The sequence below is a fragment of the Rhinatrema bivittatum genome, chromosome 13 (genome assembly GCF_901001135.1).
Source record: "Rhinatrema bivittatum chromosome 13, aRhiBiv1.1, whole genome shotgun sequence".
Lineage (NCBI taxonomy): Eukaryota > Metazoa > Chordata > Amphibia > Gymnophiona > Rhinatrematidae > Rhinatrema > Rhinatrema bivittatum.
In genome coordinates this window covers 77,336,477-77,361,901 of record NC_042627.1, presented here as the reverse complement: position 1 = coordinate 77,361,901, position 25,425 = coordinate 77,336,477, and the positions used below count along the sequence as shown (strand labels likewise).

General features: G+C 50.9%; 1 protein-coding gene across 5 annotated transcripts in view; it reads left to right on the top strand.

The window, feature by feature from the left end:
• The window catches only part of ADAMTS17 (ADAM metallopeptidase with thrombospondin type 1 motif 17), a 161,260-nt gene that overhangs the window by 13,169 nt on the left and 122,666 nt on the right, over nucleotides 1-25,425 (top strand). For all 5 annotated transcript variants that reach the window (XM_029575629.1, XM_029575631.1, XM_029575630.1 and 2 more), the window contains 5 exons: nucleotides 5,063-5,234; nucleotides 15,499-15,668; nucleotides 17,275-17,358; nucleotides 20,908-21,065; nucleotides 23,777-23,820. In XM_029575629.1, the coding sequence (XP_029431489.1) occupies nucleotides 5,063-5,234; nucleotides 15,499-15,668; nucleotides 17,275-17,358; nucleotides 20,908-21,065; nucleotides 23,777-23,820 (628 nt within the window). The remainder of the gene's footprint in view (nucleotides 1-5,062; nucleotides 5,235-15,498; nucleotides 15,669-17,274; nucleotides 17,359-20,907; nucleotides 21,066-23,776; nucleotides 23,821-25,425) is intronic.

The window sequence follows — 25,425 nt, the reverse complement described above, 5'->3', positions numbered from 1 at the left end:
ATATAAATGATCTGGAAAGGAATACGACGCGTGAGGTAATCAAATTTGTGGATGATACAAAATTATGCAGAGTAGTTAAATCACAGGCAGACTGTGATACATTACAGGAGGACCTTGCAAGACTGGAAGATTGGGCATCCAAATGGCAGATGAAATTTAATGTGGACAAGTGCAAGGTGTTGCATATAGGGAAAAATAACCCTTGCTGTAGTTACACGATGTTAGGTTCCATATTAGGAGCTACCACATCTGGTCGCCGCATCTCAAAAAAGATATAGTTGCACTGGAGAAAGTGCAGAGAAGGGCAACCAAAATCATAAGGGGCATGGAATAGCTAAAGAGGTTAGGGCTGTTCAGTTTGGAGAAGACTTGAACAAGTTAATATAAATTGGTTATTTACTCTCTCAGATAATAGAAGGACCAGGTGGCACTCCATGAAGTTAGCAAGTAGCACATTTAAGACTAATCGGAGAAAATTCTTTTTCACTCAGCGCATAGTTAAACTCTGGTATTCATTGCCAGAGGATGTGGTTATGGCAGTTTGTGGTGGGTTTAAAAAAGGTTTGGGTAAGTTCCTAGGGGAGCAATGCATAAACTGCTATTATTTTATTTTTATTCCGCTTTTTGCAGTTTTTTCAGCGCTTCAAAGCAGATTACATTCAGGTACTGTAGGTATTTCCCTATCCCCAGAGGGCTCACAGTCTAAGTTTGTATCTGAGGCAATGGAGGGTAAAGTGACTTGCGTAAGGTCACAAGGAGCAACAGTGGGACTCGAACCAGTTCGTAGCCCACTGCTCTAACCACTAAGCTACTCAAGCAATAGTAACGTGAGATCAGTTTAATGTCTGGGCACTTGCCAGGTTCTTGTGGCCTGGATTGGCCTCTGTTGGAAGCAGGATGCTGGGCTTGATGGACCCTTGGTCCGACCCAGTATGGCGTATCTTAAGTTCATATGAGCTTTCAGAAACAGGAAATCCAGACCTTTTCTGCTTTTTCCTGTAACCTTCCCACTGTATCTCAGGGGGCAGAGGCGCATGTGCCTGTCTGTAGGTCTCAGAAGGCCACTTCGAGACAGGTTTTTTTTATTTGCAAGCTTGCAGTTGCTCCTGATAAAAGTCGCTGGCGGCACTGGATGGCGTCCGCGTGTCCTCTGGTGCATTGTGGGTTTCAGGCCCAAGGCCGACGGGAACGCTTTGCTTGCAGTAGGCGAAGACTGGCCTGAGCTCATGCTAAATATTTTAGCACAGGGACGTTAAACCATTCGGGTAGGCTTTCGGTGCTTTTCAGTGATGGATGGTGCATGCGGTGAGATCCCAAGATCTGCCAAAGGAGCACCTTGAATGTGGGTGGTAAATGACCAGAGGGCACGCACCCTTCTCGGCGTTGGCTCCGCACTGGAGTTTTCGAGGGTATGGGTGTCCTGCTGCCTCCTCCCTGGACTGACTACGATTAGAAATACAGATTCCCTCCTACACGCTGCTGAATTTCAGAGAGCAAGGGAAAAAGCGGTTCCCATGTTTGTGCATGGCAGGACCTTTGCGATGAGCTTTCCAGACTGCTGCACTGACCTGATGAAGGGAGCAGAGGTCTGGAAAACTCGTCACAGTTCTCACCTAGAAGGCAACACATAAAAGGTCTGGCTCCTCCTTAGCACTAAGTGCTGCTTACATGGCACGCTTCGCTGGTAATTGCCTAAAAGTATTGTTAGCTCTGCCCAGGGCAGGTAATAAATTGTCGTGCTTCTACTGTAAATCATTTTGTGTGTGCTGGGAGGGGCGGCATGCCAGGCGCACGCTCTCCTCGGGAAGATACTTTGCCCCCCTGTGAGTATCCTTCCGAGGCTCACGACTGGGTGCTTTGGTGAGTGGAGGCTGACGCAGCCTCTGCAGGGTGCAAGGCTTAGACAGGACGCCTTTCTGCAGTTTGTAGTGCAAACTCACTATTTGCTGATTTTAACAGATTGCCGAAAACCGAGCCAAGAATGTTTTGTTTGTGCGCCCTGTCGGTCGGGACTCTGCACCGCCCCCCTTTGGCAGAGCTAAGAGCCTGCACACATTCCCTGGCTCGGCTCAGAGGCTTCCTGTCCTTGCTCTGGGAATGCTTGCCCACTCTCCTCGCATGCGCTGCACGTTTTGAGATCTCGGGCCTTCCTCTGGCTTTCCTGCCGGTTGATTTTTGGAGGAACCTTTGGGATCGCTGTCATGCTGAAATGTCCAACCTCTCTGCGGTTTCTTCGCGGACGCTGGGACGTTGGCTTCGAGCATAGGCTGATATTTGCTTAAACCCATTCTTCCTTCCACCTGCACAATATTTTCTGTGCCACCGGTTGCCACGCATCCCCAAAGCATAATAGATCCACTCCCTTATTAACGATTGGCAAGGTGGTGTTTTGTGTGGTGTTGGGTTTATTATTATTATTATTTTTTTTCAAATGCTTCATCCTATTTTTTTTTTTTTCTCCAAATGCATCTTGTGTGCTTGTGGTTGAAAACTTCTATTTCTGCTTCATCAGTCCAAAGTATTCCAAAATGTTTCAGGCTTATCGAGGTTTTCTTTTGCGTACTTTAGAGGATGACGTTTATGATGAGGTCAGAGAAAAGTTTTTTTTTCTTTCTGACACCTCTCCCATGCAGATCATCGGATCTATGGGCAGCTAGTCCCGTGGCAGCTAAACGTTTCAGCAAATGCTTTGCCGTGATCCCTGGGTTCTCTTTTCTGCTTCGGACCAGTTTTCAGGCAGTTTTACCAGAGATTGTTAACATTTTGGCCGCACTTCCCGCTGTGGTCCAGGATGCTGCATCCTGTTTCCAGCAGTGGCCAATCCAGGTTAAAGGACCTGGCAAGTATAGGGAGAGAGTTCACCAGCTGGAAGGAGGTAGTGAGGCCGCACCTTGAGTGCTGCGGTCAGTTCTGAAGGTCAGATCTTCAGAAAGGACACTGAAAGATTGGAAGCAGGTTAGAGACGGGCTGTTGAAATGCTGTAGGGCCTGCGACACAAACCCTGCAGGGAGAACTCAAAGTGACTGGGGAAAGGAGGGGCAGAAGAGAGGTTTAGCAAGCTTCAGAAAAGTATAGTAAAGTGTACTTTATTTTAAATAAAAAGAAATGAATGAGTGGAGCAGTTTTGAATGTGCTGCGGCGTTTGGGATGTGCACAGGTGCTTTTAAGAAGAGGGCATGTTTAGCTGAGCAGAAGAGGACATTGCGCCTCTGTAAATGGCTTTAAAGGGGGTTATGATATGAGGTTAGAGGAAGGTTGTCTGCTAAAGATATTGGCAAAGCTTTTAGCAGCCAAAGCTCTAACAACCTGGCAGTAGGCTTGGGGGTCAGGAGCAGGTGTGGGGAGAGATGTGGCAGTGGGGGCCATAAGGACTTCCATGCTTGTTTACCTGGAAGGGTGGAGGAACAAGAAGAGCCACACAAGATGTCCAGCAGGCGGTCAAGCCTGGATGGTGGCAGCCAGGAGATATCCTTAGCTGGAGCAGTGTAAGCAGGGATCGTTGTTCTTTTCTGGCCTCTTAGTTCTCAGAGGGGTGGTTTTCAGAGGTGTTGAAATGACACTTTACTCCTGGAAAAAGCCTCTTGCAAAACTGGCTGGCCCGATAACGCGAGAACTTATGTGCGCAGATCCTGTGTGAGTTAAAGGTTTACCCAGACTGAGCGCAGGCGTTCCCGGGACGGGGCAGGGATGCACAGGTCCTGGGTGAGCGCAGACGTTCCCGGGATGGGGCAGGGATGCACAGGTCCTGGGTGAGCGCAGGCGTTCCCGGGATGGGGCAGGGATGCACAGGTCCTGGGTGAGCGCAGGCGTTCCCGGGACGGGGCAGGGATGCACGGGTCCTGGGTGAGCGCAGGCGTTCCCGGGACGGGGCAGGGATGCGCGGGTTCTGGGTGAGCGCAGGCGTTCCCGGGATGGGGCAGGGAGGGGTTACGTGCGCTGGTCCTGGGTGAGCGCAGGCGTTCCCGGGATGGGGCAGGGATGCACAGGTCCTGGGTGAGCGCAGGCGTTCCCGGGACGGGGCAGGGATGCACAGGTCCTGGGTGAGCGCAGGCGTTCCCGGGACGGGGCAGGGATGCACAGGTCCTGGGTGAGCGCAGACGTTCCCGGGACGGGGCAGGGATGCACAGGTCCTGGGTGAGCGCAGGCGTTCCCGGGATGGGGCAGGGATGCACAGGTCCTGGGTGAGCGCAGGCGTTCCCGGGATGGGGCAGGGAGGGGTTACATGCGCTGGTCCTGGGTGAGCGCAGGCGTTCCCGGGACGGGGCAGGGATGCGCGGGTCCTGGGTGAGCGCGGGCGTTCCCGGGACGGGGCAGGGATGCGCGGGTTCTGGGTGAGCGCGGGCGTTCCCGGGATGGGGCAGGGATGCGCGGGTCCTGGGTGAGCGCGGGCGTTCCCGGGACGGGGCAGGGATGAGCGGGTCCTGGGTGAGCGCGGGCGTTCCCGGGACGGGGCAGGGATGCGCGGGTCCTGGGTGAGCGCGGGCGTTCCCGGGATGGGGCAGGGATGCACGGGTCCTGGGTGAGCGCGGGCGTTCCCGGGATGGGGCAGGGATGCACGGGTTCTGGGTGAGTGCGGGCGTTCCCGGGATGGGGCAGGGAGGGGTTACGTGCGCCGGTCCTGGGTGAGCGCGGGCGTTCCCGGGACGGGGCAGGGATGCGCGGGTCCTGGGTGAGCGCGGGCGTTCCCGGGACGGGGCAGGGATGAGCGGGTCCTGGGTGAGCGCGGGCGTTCCCGGGAAGGGGCAGGGATGCGCGGGTCCTGGGTGAGCGCGGGCGTTCCCGGGACGGGGCAGGGATGCGCGGGTCCTGGGTGAGCGCGGGCGTTCCCGGGACGGGGCAGGGATGTGCGGGTCCTGGGTGAGCGCGGGCGTTCCCGGGACGGGGCAGGGATGCACGGGTTCTGGGTGAGCGCGGGCGTTCCCGGGATGGGGCAGGGATGCACGGGTCCTGGGTGAGCGCGGGCGTTCCCGGGATGGGGCAGGGAGGGGTTACGTGCGCGGGTCCTGGGTGAGCGCAGGGCGAGTCTGCTAACCGCCACTGTTTTATCTTTCCTCCTGGACAGGTTGGATACGTTCAGATTGGTGAGGAGCAGATGCTGATACAGGCGGTGAACGCTTCTGAGGGTTCGTTCAGCGGAAGGGAGCACCGCGTCAGGCTAAGACGTTCCTCCGGCTCCCGTCCACCCGCCGAAGCAGGTGCTACAAACCCCAGCCCGTACTGTCGCGTTCTGCCAGGTAGGTCTGAGGACTGCCAGAGTCAGCACCTGGTGAAAGTAACATCAGCCTCCCTGTGAACGCCAGGCGGGAACGTATTTCTGTCGCTTGTAATTGTCTTTGGCTTTCTGTGCAGCGCATTTAGAAATGGTCACTCTCTCTGGCAGAGTCGTCCCCGTGAGTCTCAGGATGGCAGGGGCCAAGGCTTCCTCCACCTACCCCCATCCTTCTCATGGCATCGGACCTTGGCCTGTCGCTGAGGGCTCCATTACATCCCATTGCTCACCCCCTCACAGACATCCAGGCCTCTGTGGATGGCCTGCGGGCAGTAACATATCAATGGAGCAGGTGCTAAATAAAGGAAAAAGCTTAGAAAAATGTGTGTTTAACCTGGATTTAATCTTAAACTGTAGATGAGGTGTAAGGACAGAGGAATGTGGCTTATCAGGAGATACAGAGAGAGACACTTGGAGACCAAGAATAGAGCCTGAGGAGATTAAACAGATGGAGAGGATCTTGAACTTAGTTGGAAGCCTGTGCAAGTTAGGGAGGTGAGAATAGTGGGAAGGCAGTAGAGGACACGAGCTGCAGAATTTCAAAGGACCTTGAGCGGGTGGAGGGCAGAGTTGGGAAGGGCAGCCAGGAAGTGAGATGAAAAAAGTGAGCGGCAAGTCTTGAAAGCTAGGCAGGTGTGGACTTCCCACCTGTTCTCCTATTGTTAGCTAAGTGAGGGTCAAAGCTTGGAAGTTGGAGCAGAAAAGGACAAAACCCGGATTCCTTGCAGAGTCAGAAAAATGAAGGGGAGAAGCGTCCTTGGAGGAGAAAGAGGATTTGTAGCAGGGAAATCTTCAGACTGTGCGCTCTGGGGGCAGAGTTTGCATTCACGGCTTTCCCTGCAGACCTTGCATTCACGTGCCCTCGCTGTGAAGCTCGCCGTACCCACGGCCTTTTGTATCTCCTGCTTGTGTGGGCACATTTGTCACGGAAAAGATCGTGTGTGGACTTGTCGGTGCTCTCCACAGGTGCTGTTTGCCGATTCTGCTGAAAACCTGCTGCTCCGTGTGTGCCGTGGATCACTGAGGCACTTTCAGCCACGTTGACGGAGGAAGTGTTGGGCTGGCCGGTTTTCATGCATAAATCACTTTTTACCTGGGTTGGTGGCTTTTTGAAGATGGGGACAGCCAGGGAGCATCCAGGATGATTGGGGGGGGGGGGGGGGGAGAAGCAGGAAGTTGAGGAAGAGGAGGCAGAAGGAGATAAGGAAGTGCTATACAGTTTTGTGACTCACCGAGGGCTGCTCTATTACCTTTTGGTTCAGGATTGCTTAGTTTATGGGCAAAATCTGCCTTTATATGCACTCGCTCACTGCACAGTGAAAGTACCTGCAAAGCTTAGGGCGGGCACTTCCTGTAGATCAGCGCATCAGCTGCAGAAAGAACACATCCTGAGCAGCGTGTTCCACTTTCCCTGTGCAGTAACTTAAAGCTTTGCCTCAATAATCTGAGAATAAGAGGACTGGCAGAGCGCAGCCCCTCCGAGGACTGTGATGGCTGGAGGCGCTCTGCCAGGCTGCTGCAGTACCGTGCCCATACATCTGAATGCAGCACCGGGCATCTCGGAGACTGTGCATTCTGGCCAGCAGGGCACGCCACTATGGACCAGGAGTTTCTAGGGATGAGGAGAGCCAGCGCACCACCCTGTACAGGGGGGTAATAGCAAACCCCACGTTAATGCTGGCATTAGCTGTTAACCCCTATACAGGGCTCTCCTCGGGTTTTCCTAACGCTGGAAACTTAACTCCTGGTCCAGGGTGGAGTAAAGTTTGCAGGGCTAGCGTTACTCTACAGGCAGAAGCTGCAGTTTTGGTGCCAGGACCTGTAATCCGGATTTTCAGTGCAGAAAACATTTTTTTGTGCATGTGACATATTTTATGTGCACGAAAAAAAGATTTGTGCACACAGGGCTCAATTTTCAAAGTTATCTGGGAATTTAACTTAGCTGGATATAACATCCGACTAATTTACAGGACACATTCAGCGGCACGGCTATGTCCTACTTATCTGGCCCTCTAGTGTTAAATGCGCTTTCAGTGTCAGGCCCAGAAAGAACGTAAGATAACAACATAAACCATGGTTTTGCATAAATCATGTTTTTGTGCGCATTTTTTAACTCCTTAACTCACTGCAGCAGCAGTTCAAATTGTTAGCGTGTGCATTAGGAAACTGCGCTGAATTTCAGCTCGCCGTTTTAACGCTCATCTTATTGCCTCGGCCCCTGAGTTACCAAGAGCGGGGCGAGGCCTGCAGGATGTTCTCTGACTTTCTGATGCCGGGGTAATCTCTGAAAGGGTTTAATTGGGTTTGGACAGCCCCCTGTGAGGATCCTGAAAGTGATGTCGGTGCTGCCGGGGGGAGGAACGCGGCCTGTTCTCAGTCGAGGCTTTTAATGGGCTTTCCGTGCGCGAGAGAGAAATAGCTGAGTGAATGCCCTGTGGCACGTGGGTGATGAGCTGTGAGTGAAACGGCAGCAGCTCGCCTGAGATTAAAAGTGTCCCATCGCTGGCAGAGTCGTGACTCCCTCAGATGGTTTTGCTGTTCGCTGCCCTTTATTTTGTATTTGTTATCCCCTGATGGGCCGCACGGGCTACGGGTCTGCCTGGGAGCGCTTCCCTCACGGTGCAGGCAATTAGTGAGATGTTTGACGGGGGAGAGAGAGACTCCTTCCCCTGGATGGCAGGGCACATAACTGAAATGTAAGCACCACTTTTTCTGCAAACCTCAGTGCCGCTGCAGGGTACCTCTGGCACTGGGGGAACGTGCAGCCACCTCTGGGTAGGATGGGGGCGGCAGGAGATTTGAAGCCTGCGAATGTGTGCCGGGGGGGGTGTTAAACTGAAGTGCAAGTGAGAAGAAGCGACTTTCCCAGGGTCATGCAGAGAGTCCGTGACAGGTCTGGGATTAGAACTCAGCTGCGGGGCGCTCAGGAGGGCAGTTTTCAGAAGCGTTGGTTGGGCCTCACCGCTTAACCTTGGGAATTACTTGGGTGTTGCTGATGACGTTGAAATTTTACTGGGTAAAGTTAGACAAAACCTGAGGATCTTGCTGCTGGGAGCCTGTGGCAGGCACCCTCCGAAAAGAAGAAGGGAAAGGCATTGACTTCCAAAACTTGTTCATTGCATATTATGAAAATACTTACAAATATAAATAGATGGACTTTTTGACTCAGAAATTAAGACTTGAACTGAGTGCCTGGTAGAGAGAATTCATTTCTCAGTCCTTCACCTCGGAGAGGAACTCCCTGGAAGCCAACGTTCGGTGTCTCCTGCACCGGAAGCTCTGGCTTTGCTCCTCTTTCCAGATGTGTCTGGGGGGGTAGCGTGAGTTATTAATTTACATTAAGAGTGCTGTAGCGTTGGCTGGAAGAAGCAGCGTCCCCTCGCTTGGTGCTACTATGTGAAGCGGGCTCTTTCCAGTTGTGGTGCGGCCTCCCCGAAATGCAAAGCGGGAACCTTAACTTGTAGCCTTTGGCTCTTCCACTTGCCTTGGTGCTAATGTCAGGTCTGGGGTGCAGACGGCACAGACCCCAGGGGAGAGCTGAAAGTATCTGCTGCCTTTAAGGGAAAGGCTCTTTGCAAAGGTTTTCGGAGGCCGGCCCTTGGATTTCTCCTTTTGCAGAGGCCTCAGGTGACTCATTAATCCCCTTCCTCTTACAGGAGCCCGGGCAGAAGAAGGGAAGATTGTGTTCTCTGCACAGGTGTTTTTGTGACTTCTTTTGCCAGAAAGCAGTGTAAAGGAAAGTGAAATTACAGTCTGAGCTTTGCAGGCAGAGTTAATTTATCTCAGACTTTATCTGTGATTGCTTTCCTCACATTAAAAGAAAAAAAATCTAAAAAGAGACTTTTTTTGTAAAGCTGCTTTTGGCTTAATGGCAAATATGCGCAAATCAGATGTTTGGGTCAGATCTGTAGTCGGTAGTCGGGTGATTTATTGAGTCTGGTCCACCTGTGAGTGGGTGCAGCCTACAGTTGTTTGCAGTGTGATCCATCGTCTGCTTTGCTTGGCCACAGTCACGCCTTGGACTGCTCTTGAGTTTCGCAGAACTTCCAGCCGAGGTCCTAAGGCGATTTACAGAGCGCCGGATCTTTCTTGGGGTGGGGTAGGGGGTTAAAAGCACACAGAACTCTTGCAGGACCCTCGGTGAGGAATTCATCGGGAGCATCAGTGGAGCTGCACGGTGCACGGCGGCTTTCATCAGTGGGTCTGCTCGCTTCTGGCTAGCTTGCCTGCTTCCAGATTGGGTTATGGGACCAGAGACAGTGCTGAGGAGGACTGGGTGAAGCTCTGGGTGTTGTCACACTGCCTTGAGCTCTTTTAATGCAGAGATTGGCAGACATGCTAGTCAGGACCGGTAAGCACTTTTGTGGGGGTGCATCTCAGTGTGCTAGTTATCATCCAAAAACCCCACAATTAATCTGGACATCTAGAGGGCAGTACTCAGCCGCTATCCATTGGCACAAGATAGCCGAATCACCTTCCCCAGCCAACTTGGCTGAAATATTGTTATAGCCTTCTACACAGCAGCCCAGTTCCTGGCCTGGAAGGAAGAGTTGTGTGGGCTGTTTCTTTGGGGCAGGGTTGTTTGGCTGCGGTGTGGTACTATCTATTGATGGCATGAGCAGACATCCTACAGCAGTCTAAGACCTCAGAGAGCCATTTTTAACAAGTAACCTAATAAAAAGTGATCCAGAGATCATACAACAGGTAAGGGTGAAAGCAGAAGTCTCACTTTTTCCCAGGCTTTTATCGACTCTCCCGTCCACGATTTGCTTGTTGTTTTTAGATTGCATCGGTGATCCACCAAAGTGGTAGAGGTCAGGATGGGTGAATCTCTTCTAACCTTGTCTGGATCTGTGAGTGCTTGACTTTTTGCTTCGACAATCTGAGTCAGCTAAGACATAGTTCACATCAAATTTTTAAAAAATCTGGCACTACTTTTGTATTCATATAACACATTGAAAGATGCTTGGATTCTCAGTGACTTAGTCTTGTGTGACTCTGTGTCGCTCAGACTGGGATGACTATGGCAATTGGAGGTGAGGTGGATCAGATATGTCTGAATCTATTCAAAAGTTGTCCTGGGTCAGCTCTGGCTATTGAAGCCCCCTGGTGTGAATGGACTTGGAATTTAATGCAAGCCATTTTGTCCGTCTCTAGTTGGGCATTTCCTTCCGGAAAGTTGAGCTGGGAAGTGAAGAAAAGCTGGAGATGTCCTTAAAGAGGAAGTTTTGAGAAGCAGCTCCTGTCATTCTATACCAGCTTATGATTGGAAGGTCCCTCTGGTCCTTTCCTGACCGAGCCAAATAGGTAGCATAACCTTGATTATGGGTGGAAGTGGTCAAAAGTCTCCGGTGAGATGCAGCTTGTGTGAAATTGAGAGATGCTTCATGCAGTAATAATCTGCATCTGTGTCCCTGCTGAGAACCTGAAAGTGCCCAGAGAGACACAGAAGGCAGACCTGGTTCTGCTCATGCCTGCTTTATAACCCACTATGGAAACCTTAGACCACTGGGGTGAGCCACCAATGGAGACCACCAGGAACCATGAGGACAACAGTCTCTCTGACTGTAGGGAAAATGTTCATTAGTTAATGGGGGTAGTGCCATAGTGCGTTGGACAAACCGGGTCCTGTGTAAGAGATTAGAAACAAGAGTTGTCTATACAGGTGGCTGTACTGTTATATTTAGTCTATTTAATGTATTTGTATCTTGTGTATTGTTGTTTAAGAGGTGTTTTTATTTTGTTATCCAGCAAGATCTGTGGCTTGGTGGAATATGTTTCTTCTTAAATAAAATAGTAGATGCAGATTAGGATCATTTGGCTTATCCTGCCTACACTGCTCCCAGTGTCGGCCGTGCAAGATTCATCATCTTCACAGCTGTCTGTGGCCAGCACCCGTCGTTACCAAGACCCTCAGAGGCAGGCGGAGCCCGGGGTGAGACCACGGTGCAGGGAAGAGAGCATTAGATTTGTTAGGGACATTTTGGGGAGGGGGAGCCCATTCCAGTGCGCTGGTTAACGCCAGCAGCCGGAATGGGATCCAGGGTAACATTTAAAAAGGAAATAAAGCGAGGGGGAGCCATGAATTACTGAGAGGGAGGCGTCATCTAAAGCAAATACTGGCATAAGGGAAGTTTAGAGCAGCCCGAAAGTGAGATTGTGGTGAAGGCTGAAATAACCCAGGTGGAATTAAGGAAAGAGCCGACAGATTACCTCTATCAACTGGCAGTAAGCAGGTTGTGAATGCAAATAACAAAAACCTACTGTAAATTGTCTGTGTGCGAGTGCCAGGGTCTAAACAATAAGGTTGGAGACTTAGAGTGCATCGCTCAGGAAGCAGATAGAGAGCTGCTGGGTGAGATCAGCGGCCGGCCCGGGTCACCTGGCAGAGACGTAGGGATCTCCAGTTTCAGTTTTTATTTTATTATTCCTGGGAATTTTATAAGAAAAATGGTTTCTCCACCCATTTTTCTCCTGTGTGTTATAACAAAGTCATTATTCCACTGGTTTTTAATTTTCTTGTTATGACGTTGAAATTCTCAGGGAAAAAATCAAATAAAGACTGAAAGCAAAGCTCCTTACAGACCCAATACTTGTTGCTGATTCCCAGGAGTTAGCAATGGTTTTCCCAAAGTTTACCTGGCTACCAATTGTCCATGCAAGTTTCTTCCAGGAACTTGTCCAAAGCTTGTTTTTAAAGCCACATCCTCTGGCATTAAATTCCACAGGCTGACAAAATACCATCTCCAGTCTGTTTCCTTCTTCTTCCAGTTAGGTTGAAAGGGTAAATAAGCATTCACCATTTATTGCTTTCCCTCGGCCTTCTCTCCTCCAAGCTGCTACCTTGTTGGAATGGGACGATCGTCCCACTCCCTTTATCGTTCAGGTTGCTCTTCTTTGTACCTTCTGTTAGGATTAGTTTTCCTTGTGTGTATCACTTTGCATTTGCTTTTCATCTGCCATTCAGTTGCCCAGTTCTTGAGTCTCTGACCCACCATCAAAGGAAACTCCCCGATGCGTGGTAACGTGCGGTTGCTATGTATGAGGGGACCCTCTGTGAGCCCCTCCTTTGATAGCTACCGACTTTATTCTTTAAAAAATCATATGTTTCTGTTTTTTTTGTATTTTTTGCAACCATTGGTGTTTTATTTCACCATGAACCGTGTTTCCACTTTCATTTAATAAGTGTCCTCCCCCTGGCGGTAAGTCCGACCTGTTATAGCGTTCCCGCTCTTTTCTGAAAATACTTATCAGTCCTGTCCGGACTTTTGCAATCTTCTCAGGTTGAAGCCGCCCGTCCTTGAGTCTGGCAAGATCCTTCTGCGGTTCCTCATTGTCTGCTTGTGTTTTGTCTACTTGGAATATTTCACCGTCACCTGCAAATTTCATCGCTCTTTGCTCCAGATCATTAATGGATAAATTAAACACTGGTCCCTGAGGTTCTGCACTATTTACCTAACTCTCGGGCCGATACAGTAAAATCACGGGAGAGCAGGCGAGCGCCCGCTCTCCTGTGCGCGCGATTCAGTAAATAAATGTATTTAAATTAGGCCCGGTGGTAAAAAGAGGCGCTAGGGACACTAGCGCGTCCCTAGCGCCTCTTTTCAGACAGGAGCGGCGGCTGTCAGCGGGTTTGACAGCCGACGTTCAATTTTGCCGGTGTCGGTTCTCGAGCCCGCTGACAGCCACGGGTTCGGAAACCGGACGCCGGCAAAATTGGGCGTCCGGTTTTCAACCCACGAGCCGCGGGCCTATTTCAAATTTTTTTTTTTTTTTTTTAAACTTTCGGGACCTCTGACTTAATATCGCCATGATATTAATATTAATATCGCCATGATATTAATATTAATATCGCCATGATATTAAGTCGGAGGGTAATAAATCAGTAAGGTCCAACCTCCTTTTTACTAAATCCCAACCTTCCTTTGATAAATTTTAAAATTTATATTCTGCCTTTTATGATATTTCAAAGCAGCGTACATACTGTAGGACTTTTCCCATCCGCAGAGGTCTCACGATCTAAGGGGCTCATTTACTGAGCACTTTTCTCCGACACAGAGTGGGAGAAGACCCCAGTCAGCGAGACCCTAAGTTCGTACCCACGGCACTGGAGGGTGACGTGACCTGCCCAAGGTCATTTTGAACCCGGTGGCTTTCCCTGATGCTCAGGCCTCTGCCGTCACCACTGGACCCCTCCTGCACTCCACGCTGCCACATCGGGACGGGGAGCAGGATCCTTTGCAATCGTACTGGGACTGTGGGACGCTCTGTGCAAGCTGTGGAATCGGTTGCCTGAGGATCTGCTCGAGGCGACGAGCATAGCAACGTTGCAATTTCTTTATGAAAACTCTGCCTCTTGACGTGCAGCCTTGGGAAAGATAATGGTCCGGGAAGCAGGATAGTTCTGCATTCGGTGTGGTGCCTTCCACGTTGGCCGCCACGTCTCAGATTTCCCAGCCTCGCTGCTGAGTTACAAAGAAAGTGAAAACGTCGGGAAGTTTTTTTTTTTCTGAATTGTAGAAGACGGATGATGCCCAAGGCACCTCGGCACTCCTGCGGTTGCCCAGCAGCATGCGGAGGCCGTCGGGAGGGAAAGCTTGGGGCAGAGGCTGGGGTCGTGGGGCCAGATCTCTTTTTCGGGAAAAGCAGGACAGAGAGAGCTGTAAAAAAAAAAAAAAAAAAGCCCACAGGTTGTTTTGCTTCTGCAGGTTTGACCCGGCACATTTTTGTCCAAGGATTTCCTTTCGTGCAGCGTTTGGAAGAGAGAAGGGGCCTCTGAGAAACTTTCTGCTAAACGCGCTGGGGTTAAATTTAAGGATTAAGCACCCCAGCGCCTCTTGCAGATTTCTTCTCTAGAGTTCGTCCCCATTGTTCCCCGGTTGGGCACTTTTTTCAAGCTATTTAACCGCGGACTTTGTCCCAGGTTCCAGGACTGGATTTGGGATTTGGGTGCCCATAGGCAGCGGGGGGAGGGGGGTCCGTCCAGAGTCCCAAAGTGCCATGGCAGTGCCCCTTTCAAGTGGATTGGCAGAGCAGGTTCCTCCTTGGCACAGTTTCTCCTGTATTTGGCCCCTGTTGCCTGTGTCTAAGTTCGGGCCTGCCAGGTTCAGAGGAAATGCATTGCGCTTAGTGCTTTCGCTCTGAGCGTTTTGTGTCCATGGACGCTTCCACCTGCTTTTGGTGAATAAGCACGCGGTGTTTTCCTTGGGAAGGTCTTCTCTGAATGCAGCTGAAATTACTTGTAGCCGTGTCGAGGAAGGGGAAGTTTTCAGACGCTTAATTCATGCATGGAAGTGGCTACGTGCCCAGCTGAATGGTTCTGGAAACTGCCCTGGTTTATGCACCTTTTCTTCTTGTGTGCGCCTCTTGGCAGAAGAAGAAGTAGCCTTGTAAGGGGCTCACCGACCGGTAGGGCGTTCACTGTTCCAGCTCTTCCAGGGAGACGCAAGAAGACGAACACTACAGGCCACCTTCTACGTTCCTGATCTGCCGTTCACCCTGTGACTAAAAGGCACTTTTCCCTCACTGCCCTCCCAACTCCCCCTTTGCAATGTGATAGGTGTCTCCTATGAACACCGAAATCTCCTGATCCTGATCCAACCTAACGTGCAAGGGACACACGAGGTTATAATTGCTTAAAGCAGCGTCTCCGACTCCGATGTCATTTTACCATGAGTGAAGGAGGAAAGCTTTGGGGGCGGCTTTATAAGATGATCGTGTCTGCTGCAAAGCAGTCTCTTAGACTTTAATTAGATAGGATCCTAGAGAATGATCCCTGGGCCTTGGGTCTGCCTCCTCTCCTCTCTCTCGTTTCCTGGAGGCTTTCCGAGTAACCCTTGCAGGATGGCATTAAGGACTGTCCCTGCTTCCTTCAGCCCGGTCACGCCATTTCATTTTGCTTACACTGCCAGCAGCCATGGGCTTTGAATGTTTATCTTGCTTTTGGCATTTTTCAGCACCTCTGAAAAGTGTTTATGCGCTCGTTCAGTCCAGCTGTCTGAGCAGAGCCCTGAAATTTACTCTCTTCCAGTTCTCCAGAACCTGTTCCGTGCCCATTGCAAAATACAGAAAGCTTCTCCTCCTCCCCTGTGTTGCATTAAAGGCAAACGTGAAAAGCTGGAAAGCGCTATCAAATCCAAGCATGAATTTGACTCTCTCTTGTTTGGCTGAAGCCCTAAGCAAACCCTTCATGAATACCATTCACCACCTCTCTTTTTTTTTTTTTATAGGGAAGAAAGCAAAGAAGCCAAAATCTGGGGGCGACTGGCGAGAGCGAAGGAACGCCATCCGGCTCACCAACGAGTACACCATAGAAACGCTGGTGGTGGCTGACGCCGATATGGTTCAGTACCACGGGGCGGAGGCCGCCCAGCGCTTCATTCTGACGGTGATGAGCATGGTAGGTGGACACCGTTAATCCCGCATCTTCCCGACCCGTTGGATTCCTCCAGGCCCTTTTAGTCAGGTTGGTGGCAGGCGATCGGGCATGGGTTGGACCGGTCAATCTTTTTTTTTTTTTTTTTAATTTCCTTTGCCCTGGCAGGTAAGGATTTGTTTTGTTTTGTTTTTTTTTTAAATCAAGGCCTGAGATGCAGTTGGGCACTGCTTGCGTTTTTCTCCGGCTAAATGTGTGCAAGCTGCTGACCCTCACGCCTGCTCTCGGTCGGGTAAGGGCTGGGGGTTTTCGGACGGGGGAAATGGTTTCTGAAAACTGAGTGGAAGGAACACCCCCTCTCCCCCCCGGTGCGCTCTGGGCGGAGACTGCGCAGGACCTGCCACCGACCCGCGCGTGGAGAGCTGCTGCGCCCGGGTCCTGCGTGTGAATCCGTCCCCGAGCGGTGCCGCTCTCTGCCGATTTACCCCTTATGGACAGATGTGCGACGTGGCCTTGCCAGAACCCGGCCTGTTTCTGAAAGTCGGGTTTGAGTCTAGTGCAGTCCCGTCTGTAATTTATGGCAGGACTTTGCCTGTAAGTTGACATTTGATCCTGAACTTTTCTTTACAAAGTACACGAACTGGGCTGGCAAGCTGTGTAATTTGCAGCCTGCACTCAGCTCCCGCAGCTGTTGTGGAGCCGTGATTGATGTAAAAACCCCTCCAGAAAGCAAGCAGCAACTTGAAGTCGTGAAGTTCATGATCCTTTAAAAGTTAGAGAAAAGGATTTTATGTTGGCATACAAGAGGGCTTTTTGAAAACTTTCAAAGGCTTTGAGATACAAAGCAGACCCCGAACTCTCCTGATTTCCTTGCCTCCATAGATCTGACAAACCTGATAACGATCTCTTGTTTTTAAAGCTCTCTCTGCACCTTTTATAAAAGGAAATGAGGGGCTCCTGGGAAAGGTACGCACTGCAGTCCTGGTAGAGGTCACTGCCCCAGCAAAACGAAAAAGCAGGCAGCTAAGTAACCAGAAGGACAAAAGAGCTGAGGCTTCCCCCTGTGAGTGGAAGTCAGAGAGCCTCCTTGAGATTTCACCAGTAATGATTTACTGCAGGCCGGCACTCCCCGTTTCCATCACTTTCTGCATCTAGAAATATGACCCTGACATTGCAAACACCAGCGAGAAGACTTAGGCAGATGGAAGGTGCAGATAGAGTCCCCTGTGCAGGAGATTAGCGCTGTGTCCACATCTGGTTCTTTCTGCATGGGCAGGAATTATTATTCTTTCCATGACCAGAGGAGCAGGCAGGCAGGGAGAGTGGAGGGAAGGACCTGGGGCCGCACTTCACGGCTGTATCTGTTTTTACTGAATTGTGTGGCAGGTCCACGTGAAATGAGTGGCATCCACACTGCAACTCCGCTCCCACAGAAGCAAGGAAGCGATGTCATGGGACCCCACAGGAAGGGGAGGAGTATTGTCACCAGGGTATTTTCCGATTACAGATTGTGTTTGCCATTCGTGTCATTTGCTTTCTCCATTCGGAGCAGTGGCGTGAGGCCGTACGGCACTGCATGTTCTGGGGTGCGGGATGGATTCTGTAATAGATCTCATGGTTTCTTTGGCAGGTGTACAATATGTTCCAGCACCAGAGCCTGGGTGTAAAAGTCAGTATCCGAGTCACAAAGCTAATCCTGCTTCACAGTCGCCCGGTAAGTGAGTCTGCCATGGGCTTGTAAAAAAACAAAACCAAAAAAACCCATACATATATATATATATGGGGTGTGTATTTTGTACCCACAGGGGACAATTTTGTAACACTGCACATCAGTTATGTATCTAGTGCCCAGAAATTTTGGGGGGAAAAAGGACACACATCTGTTTTGAATTTTCAAACTCATGCATGCAAGTCCAGGCTCGTCCCCCAGCAACCCCTCTGCTCAGCCTGGATAAACTGATGCCCGAACAGAGCATTCTCATGCACGTTTACCCCTCCATAGTGAGTGGGCATCTTTCAGCGGGTAAAGCAACGATTTACCCCGACAATGCTGCTTCTCAGCCACAGGATGCATGCACCACGCTCAGCTCGTAGGCCGTTTTGAAAGAGCGAACGCGAAGCTCCCACAGTTAAGCTGTACAAGTGTTTTGTTAGGGTCTAACTCCTTGACAGCGATTTTTTTTTCATGGGCTAGAAATGTTATTTCTCCCTGAGGCCTCCTCATTCCTGCCGCTGTGTGTGTGTGTGCTTGCAGCTAGTGACAAAGCCATCAGCTCTGCCCCACTCGCTTTTTCATAAAATCTTTTCACGAGGAGTTCCCTGCGGCAGCCTTTGAAGGTGTGGGATAGAGAAACAGGAGATGTTACTGTCCAGGAAGAATGGGATCAATTTCTAGAAGAATTCAGACTCTGCGGAGATTATTGACTAACGCCAAGGTTGGCTCTTCCTGAGAGCTTCACCCCAGCAAGGCTGCACGTGCTCATTGGCACCCACCTGGCGAATGTTTGGGGGGGGGGGGGGGGGGGCAGTGGGGAAGACCATTTAGCTCCTATCGGTTCTTCCTGCCCTAGCGTTTTGGTGCTCTGGAATAGAGTAAGAGACTGCATCAAATCTAATATGGGAATTGTCTTACCGCAAGACCAGAGGATCTACACACAGGGCCCAATATTCAAAGCACATTCAGTGCTGTTTAGCTGGATAAGCGGGACTTATGTGGATTAAGTGGCAGCGGCTGAATATGCATCTACTTTCAGTCCCTTATAGACTGAAAGTTGCACCCACAAAAAAATGAGCGAATACTGGGCAGATTGGGGGCGGAGGAAGTTAGCCAAGTAACTTATATGGCTGACTCTCGATATTCATACTTAGCTGCATAAGTTTCCATCTACGTTCCCCTGCCCCTGGGTAGACTTATTCGGTGAAGTGCGCACGTATACGCGCATATTCAGCGGCTTTGCCATCCCTTTGAATATGCATCTAACGAAGCCCGATTAGCCACATCCGGCTGAGTTACTTAACCGGCCAGCACTGAATATTGGGCTCATAATTATAATTATTATTACGAGCACTGCTTCTCTGCCAGGCCAGTAATAAGCTCCTAGCACAGAGAGCACATAACACGCACGTGAGACAACCTTACCTCCCTCCGTTCAGTGACGCGCCAGGGTGCAGCGTGCTACTCCTCTCGGCGGCAGGAGGGGTTTCTTCTGGTATTAAAACCAGAAACCCAAGGGGGTCCCAGGACTTCCCTTCAGCACAGTGCAGGCTTGCAAACCTTCTGTACCCATCCCTGAACTTCCGGCGGGGTTTCTGCCTGCAGTACTCGTGAGCTGCCGGTGCCCCTTCCTCTCCTCCCCATCCTGCTGTATTGAAACGCTTCCTCCTCGGGTGCCCATCCACCACCATCGTCCCTTCCTAGGTCCCCTGCCTTCTACCTCCCAGCTCTTCTCCCTCCTACCCTCTCCATGGCCCTTTCCCTCCTGTCCCTGGATCCTCTCACTCCTACCCTCTCCATGACCCTTTCCCTCCCGTCCCTGGATCCTGTCCCTGGCTCCCTTCCCTCCGGTCCCTGGTTCCCCTCCCTCCGAATCTCTCCATGGCCCTTTCCCTCCTGTCCCTGGATCCTCTCCCTCCCATTCACTCCATGGCCCTTTCCCTCCTGTCCCTGGATCCTCTCCCTCCCACTCTGTCCATGACCCTTTCCCTCCTGTCCCTGGCTCCCTTCCCTCCCACTCTCTCCATGACCCTTTCCCTCCTGTCCCTGGATCCTCTCCCTCCTACCCTCTCCATGGCCCTTTCCCTCCTGTCCCTGGCTCCCCTCCCTCCCACTCTCTCCATGACCCCTCCCTCCCACTCTCTCCATGACCCTTTCCCTCCTGTCCCTGGATCCTCTCCCTCCCACTCTCTCCATGGCCCTTTCCCTCCTCTTCCTCCCACTCACTCCATGGCCCTTTCCCTCCTCTTCCTCCCACTCACTCCATGGCCCTTTCCCTCCTATCCCTGGATCCTCTCCCTCCTGCCCTCTCTACGGCCTTTTCCCATTTCTATTTACCCCTCACTTCCTTCAGGGAAGACTCAAAGCGATGTAATAAATACAGAACAATGCAATCAAATATTCTCTCTCAGAGGGGCTGGGAAATACCAAACCCTTTCCCCTCCCCCAAGCCGTGGATATTCTCACAGAGGCGGCTCGGGATCCAAAACCCTTGAGAGCAGCCAAGAAGCAGGAGTCACTGAAACCCAACGCCCACAGAGCCACGGGACGAGGTCCACCCTTCAGGGGCGACCCCCGCTGGCTGCGATCTGCCCCTAGACCTGGCCCGGCTCTTTAGCCACTGACCAGCAGTGACGTTGCTGGCCTGCGGATTGCAGGGAAGGGGCCGAAAGGTGAAAACAAGTCTCCCCCCCTTCTGATCCCCACCCCTGCCGCGGTTCTAGTGCTGTACAGGGAGGTAGTTTGGCTCCTCCCCCTGCCCGTGGGGGGACGACAAGGTTGCATGGGTCCTGCTGGTTCTACCATCCTGGCTCTTCCTGGCTCCCCTTCCCATCTCTGCCTTCTGTTTCCTCCACCCTGGCCCATTTCCAGGGTTAAGCCTTCCTTGACCACCTTGTCCTCTTTACTGTTGCTTTCTTGCCTATTCCATCCTATCCCCTTCCCAGATCCAACCCATGTTGGCCCCCTTCCTGGATTCTCTCGCCGCCCAGCGAATATGAAGATCTCGAGGTGGCAGTGGAACGCAGTCGGGGCTGAGGCTGTTACGCAGTTAACGTCAGCGCAGGGCTCCTGCGATGGCCGTGCGTGCTGCCAGGCTCCGCGGCCCCTGTGCCTCTCGTAGTGTGGGAGGGGGGGGGGGCATGGAGCTGCTGCAGGGCCTGTGAGCGCCCGCTGGCTCGCAGGCCCTGCGCCGAGTTTCCCGCCTGCTGCCTCGGTGCCTCCTGTGAATCTCCTCCCTGGCTGCCCTGGCCTCTGTGCTGGGTCACAGTTCACAGGCTCTCAGGGCTGGGCCTGCTTGCTGCGTCTGAGTGAGCGATTTACAAACTTGTAGCACTGCTGCTTCTAGGAAAACACTGCAAAGGTTCTGGGACTGTGCAAAGCAAGCATTTTGGAAGTGCTTGGAGCACCAGCTCTGAAAACCTTTAGGCTTGTGAAAACTAGTGGAGAAGGCAGCTGTGAACGGCACAGATGCGCACCTGCTAGTGGAAACGTCGTGCACCTAATAGCACCTTCCCGATTTAAAGTCATATTTTTTTTTTTCTTCTGAAGGTAAAACTGTCTATTGGGCACCATGGCGAGAGATCCTTGGAGAGCTTTTGTCTTTGGCAAAATGAGGAGTACGGGGGAACAAAATATCTCGGCAATAACCAGGTGCCTGGTGGGAAGGATGACGTTCCCCCGGTGGACACAGCTGTATTTATAACCAGGTACTCGATCCAGCCTCGATCCATTTCTCACTGAGTTATGTAGGCGCTGTGGGTTATTTGGGGAACTCATTCTGCTCTTCTGAAGTTGCGCACTTCCAAATTTTAGTCTGAAAAAATGCATTATAGTTATTTGTATGAATACTCACGGGAAAGAGTTTTAGTTTTTTTTAAAATGTGGGATTTCTAGGTAGGGGACAATCTCATCCCAGTTCCTGAAAACCCTGGCCGGGTGTTGCTGGCCCTCGCTGACCTGCAGAGGGGATGTTTGTGAGCCTGTAAGGAGGGGATGAATCCTGACGCTCTTAGCCAGCAATGGCAGAAATAACCCATGCCTAACCCCTCTTCTCTTCTGCCGCCATCTTCTTTCCATTACATGGTTTTTCGCTTTCTTTTAGTCTGTTTGGAGGTGGCAATGGATTCTCGAAAAAAAAAAACAAAACCAAAAACCTAACTTATTTTTAACTTGGGTTAAACTTTAAAGCTAATTTATTGCTGACCCCCATTTCTTGAAGTAGCATTAGGGGGCTGTAGTCCAACACTGGGCAGCTGGTAAACTTAGTGGATAAATGTGTGCGGCTAACCTAGGTAGGATGTGCAGTGGTGCGAGCGCGCTGCTATCTGAGAGTTATCTGGCTAACTTTAGAAAGACTTCTGAGACGTTATCTGGCTAACTTTAGCTGATTAACTTCTCCGCTTGCCGCTTTCCCGATTATTGACCTCCTTGTGCTGAAGGAACGTGCAGTGTGATTTTAGTGCAAGTTGAGAAGCTATGGTGGTCATCTTAGTTCTGCAGAAACCCAAATTCTGTGCAGGCCGTTTACCTTTCATGGGATCAACCCAAGAATTACCCAAAGATGATGATATCCATGTAGGTCCCATCCCTACGATTTCACTGCGGGGCGGCAGGGAAGAGGCAGTAGCACTTCTGGTGTAGATATCCTGAGGAGGCGTGGTAGAGCCCAGGAACTGCTGTGGAAGCAGTGCCTTTTCACTAATAGGAGAATGATTTTCTTTTCTGCATTACAGGCTGTGTTGGGTTGACTTGGACGTACAGTTTTAAATGCCCATGTTTTGTTTTCAGTTACATCTCAGGGGGTTGTTTTTTTTTCCCCATGTATGAAACTCTTGTCAGAAGGCCAGGATGATGTGAAACAGAATATTTTCCCAGCCACTTACTTCATAAATCATTGTGAATGTTCATTTGTCTCTTTGAAAGCAACATGGCGGCAATGCCTGAAAGTGACATGATCTCTTTATTGCCAGACACGGTGCAGGAAAGATGGCCAAAGCTGCTTTCATCGTATTGTCTGACCAAAAGACCTCAGTTGTACCCTAATGAGATCCCTTTCCTATAGGGTGAGGATGTGTTTATCCTCTGAAATGGCCTACTGGCCTCATTCTTAAAGGACAGGCCATTTGAATGTTGGTTTTAACCCATTGCCTGCATGAATTTATTAAAGGAAAGTAAAACTACGTCTGTACATACGGTGGGTGAGAGCCAGGCCTGGATCGGCCTGGGCTGACGATCTGGCGTCCGCTGGTAATTCTAGACTAGGAGTGGTAGAGTCTTACCTTGGGTGGCCTCCTTTGAGACGATGTCTCTGTACAGTGGGGAGCACAAGAGTCCACTCTCAACTGTGCCCCTCACATGCAGCCCAGTGCTTTATCCACTCTCTCTTCCCCCGGCTCCTTCCCAGGAGGACGTTCTGCTGCTAATAGTTTACTTATCTGGTGTCAAAATGAAAGCAACTGTTTGCTTTGACAGGGTGGATTTGCTGCCAAGTTTTGTTCTGAAGCAGGTTAGCAAATCTTGGTTGAGCTGTGACCATGTTTGCGGTCAGTCCAGATTAGATTTGCTCAGTTTCTTTGGCTCCAAGCTCAGTTAACCCTTCAGTTCCTGTAGCTCCGCATTCTGACAAGCAGGAGTTTGGCCACTGCGGCCTCTGAAGGGGTAACCTGGAGTTTTTTTTGTTTTTTTTTTGTAATCTGATTTCTCATTTTCCCTTCTTTATCAAGCAGAGCCTTTCCGCACCTCTCTTCCTCTGCCAAGACAGATCAGTGTAGCCGAGTTCTGGCACGGGATCCTCTGCTTTCCCTCACATACTAACAGCAGGGGAGGGGAGGGGAGGGGGGGTCTGCAGGCTGTGAATTCAGTTGCTGAGAGGGGAGCACGTGCGTTCCCGGAGAATAATACAGATTTCTGACCGGAGCTGTGGTCACTCTGCTTGCAAGCATGGTTTGTTTTTTATACCTCCACATTAGTCAGTCTGAATGGCTGTGAGCTTCATAAAATAGCATTTCGGTTTAACCGACCCAAAAGCCAGCCAGGCTGGAATGCAGCCCTTCACGTGAAGAGCTGTAATGCAGTGAAACCAATGTTACAGAATGTTAAAAATTAAAGGTGTGCCCTCCAGAGCCGTACACGTCTGACCTCTGCGAGCAGGGGAAATGCGACAAGAAAAGCCTCGTTAGAAAGGCCAGAATGTGGCTGAGAAAGGAGGCCTCGAAGCTTCCTGGGGTCATCGGGGGGAAACTCTGGCACAAAGCAAGCAGAGTCTGCGTCTTTCCCGTCTCTGCATCTGCGAAGGACGTCCTAGCTTTCTGCAGCTTCTTTTGCTGTGCAGAGAAACTGGAAACCAAAAGCTTTAAGTTGGACTTGACTCTGTCGTTGGGCTGCTTTACAGGTCTGGCTTTTTGTTTTCTTTTTCCAGGACAGACTTCTGCGTGCACAAAGATGAGCCCTGTGACACCGTGGGTAAGTTCACGTTAAGTTCTTGGAATCCACGTTGCCGGGTAGGCTCAGTGGCCGCGCTGGACAGGCCTGTGCAGAGGGCCTGGGTTAGATGCCAGGCTCAGGCCTTCTGCTCCTGGGGTCGGCTTTAGCCAGGGCTCAGTGGACGTTTACCTCTCCCCTTGGCTGCCCAAACCAGTAGCAGGTGCACTTTGCACGGGCTGATTTTGAAAAGAGATTCTGCCTGGGTTCTCTTTGATGATAAAAGTGGTTGCTCTGGGCATTTGCTGCTTTTGCTGATGAGGTTATGCACAGCAGAGGAGATCCTACCAGTGTACAGTACTGTGGTACCGAAAGCTTCAGGAGCTATTAATGCACATCGCAACACAATTCACAAACCCTTCATTGCCGGGCTATGCACTATTCAGTAAGAAATTAGTTACAGATTTAATGGTAGGACAATACAGCATATCAGATTTACTCCTGACGGCTCACCGGTGATGAATCCAAGCCAAAAAAAATAAACTCCCCCCAAAGTGTTCAGCTCAGCAGTTTATTTTAGTGCGCGCTCACATAAGCACAGAAAAAGTGCCAGTGCTGGGTCAGATCCGTGGTGCGTGGAGTCTGGGTCGCTTATCAGCATCCAGCCGATCCTAATGGAGTGGAGTGGGCTGAGGGTTCAAATCCCGCTGAGGCTCATTCCGATCTTGGGTGAGTCACTTCACCTGCCACTGCCTCAGATACAAACTTAGGGCCTCGTTTGCAGATTGTAAACCCTCTGGGGACGGGGAAGTTCCTACTGTACTTCCTTGAGGTAGCAATGAAAAGGCCAGGAGCTGAATCGTAGTAATAGAAGAAACTGGCATAAAATGTATTTATATGTGTGTGTGTGTGGGGGGGGGGCGGGGCGGGTAATAGCTCGCCTGCTCTAGAAAACCCCAGGCTCGCCTGCTCTAGAAAACCCCAGGTATGTGTCTTGTACGGCCTGAAATCCTTTCTCCGCCCCGGAAAGGCTGCTTTTTACCATGGGAACCCCTGTGTACGCCAGGAGGGCAAGTTTCCGAAGGGCCCACGTTGCTGCAGAGTCTGCGTCTGCTTGCACCGGTTTTCAAAGGAGAAGGTGCAAACGGACTTTTCCTTTGAAAGTTACCCCGGGAAAAAGTGCCAGCAGAGATTCGCCCCTGCTTTTTCTTCGAGGTCCTTTTTTTCATTAGAAATAGTGCGTGCAGAATTGAAAATGCCGTCTGCGTGTTACCATCTCCCGGGAATGCTGCCACCCATTGCAGCTAAAGGTTGGTGGATCCCATGGGTATTTTCAGCTGGCTAAGGGCAATTTTCTGACAGCCAGTTTACCTAGGTGACTCGGCACTCATAGGCTTTAATGGCTCTCTTAGGGGTACGTTTTTGGACGGATATTTTTAGGTCATTTTCCAACTTCCCATATTTGGCCAGTTTGTAGCACAAAATTACCCAAAAATCAACCTAACCAGCTGGAATATAGTTTCTCAACAACTCTGAGAACATTTACCTCATATCCTGGTGGCCAGATTGTCAAAATCACCCTCCCAAAACCTCCGGGTGCCATCTTTCCCCTTCCCTCCTACTGCAGAGCCCAATCTGCGGAAACGA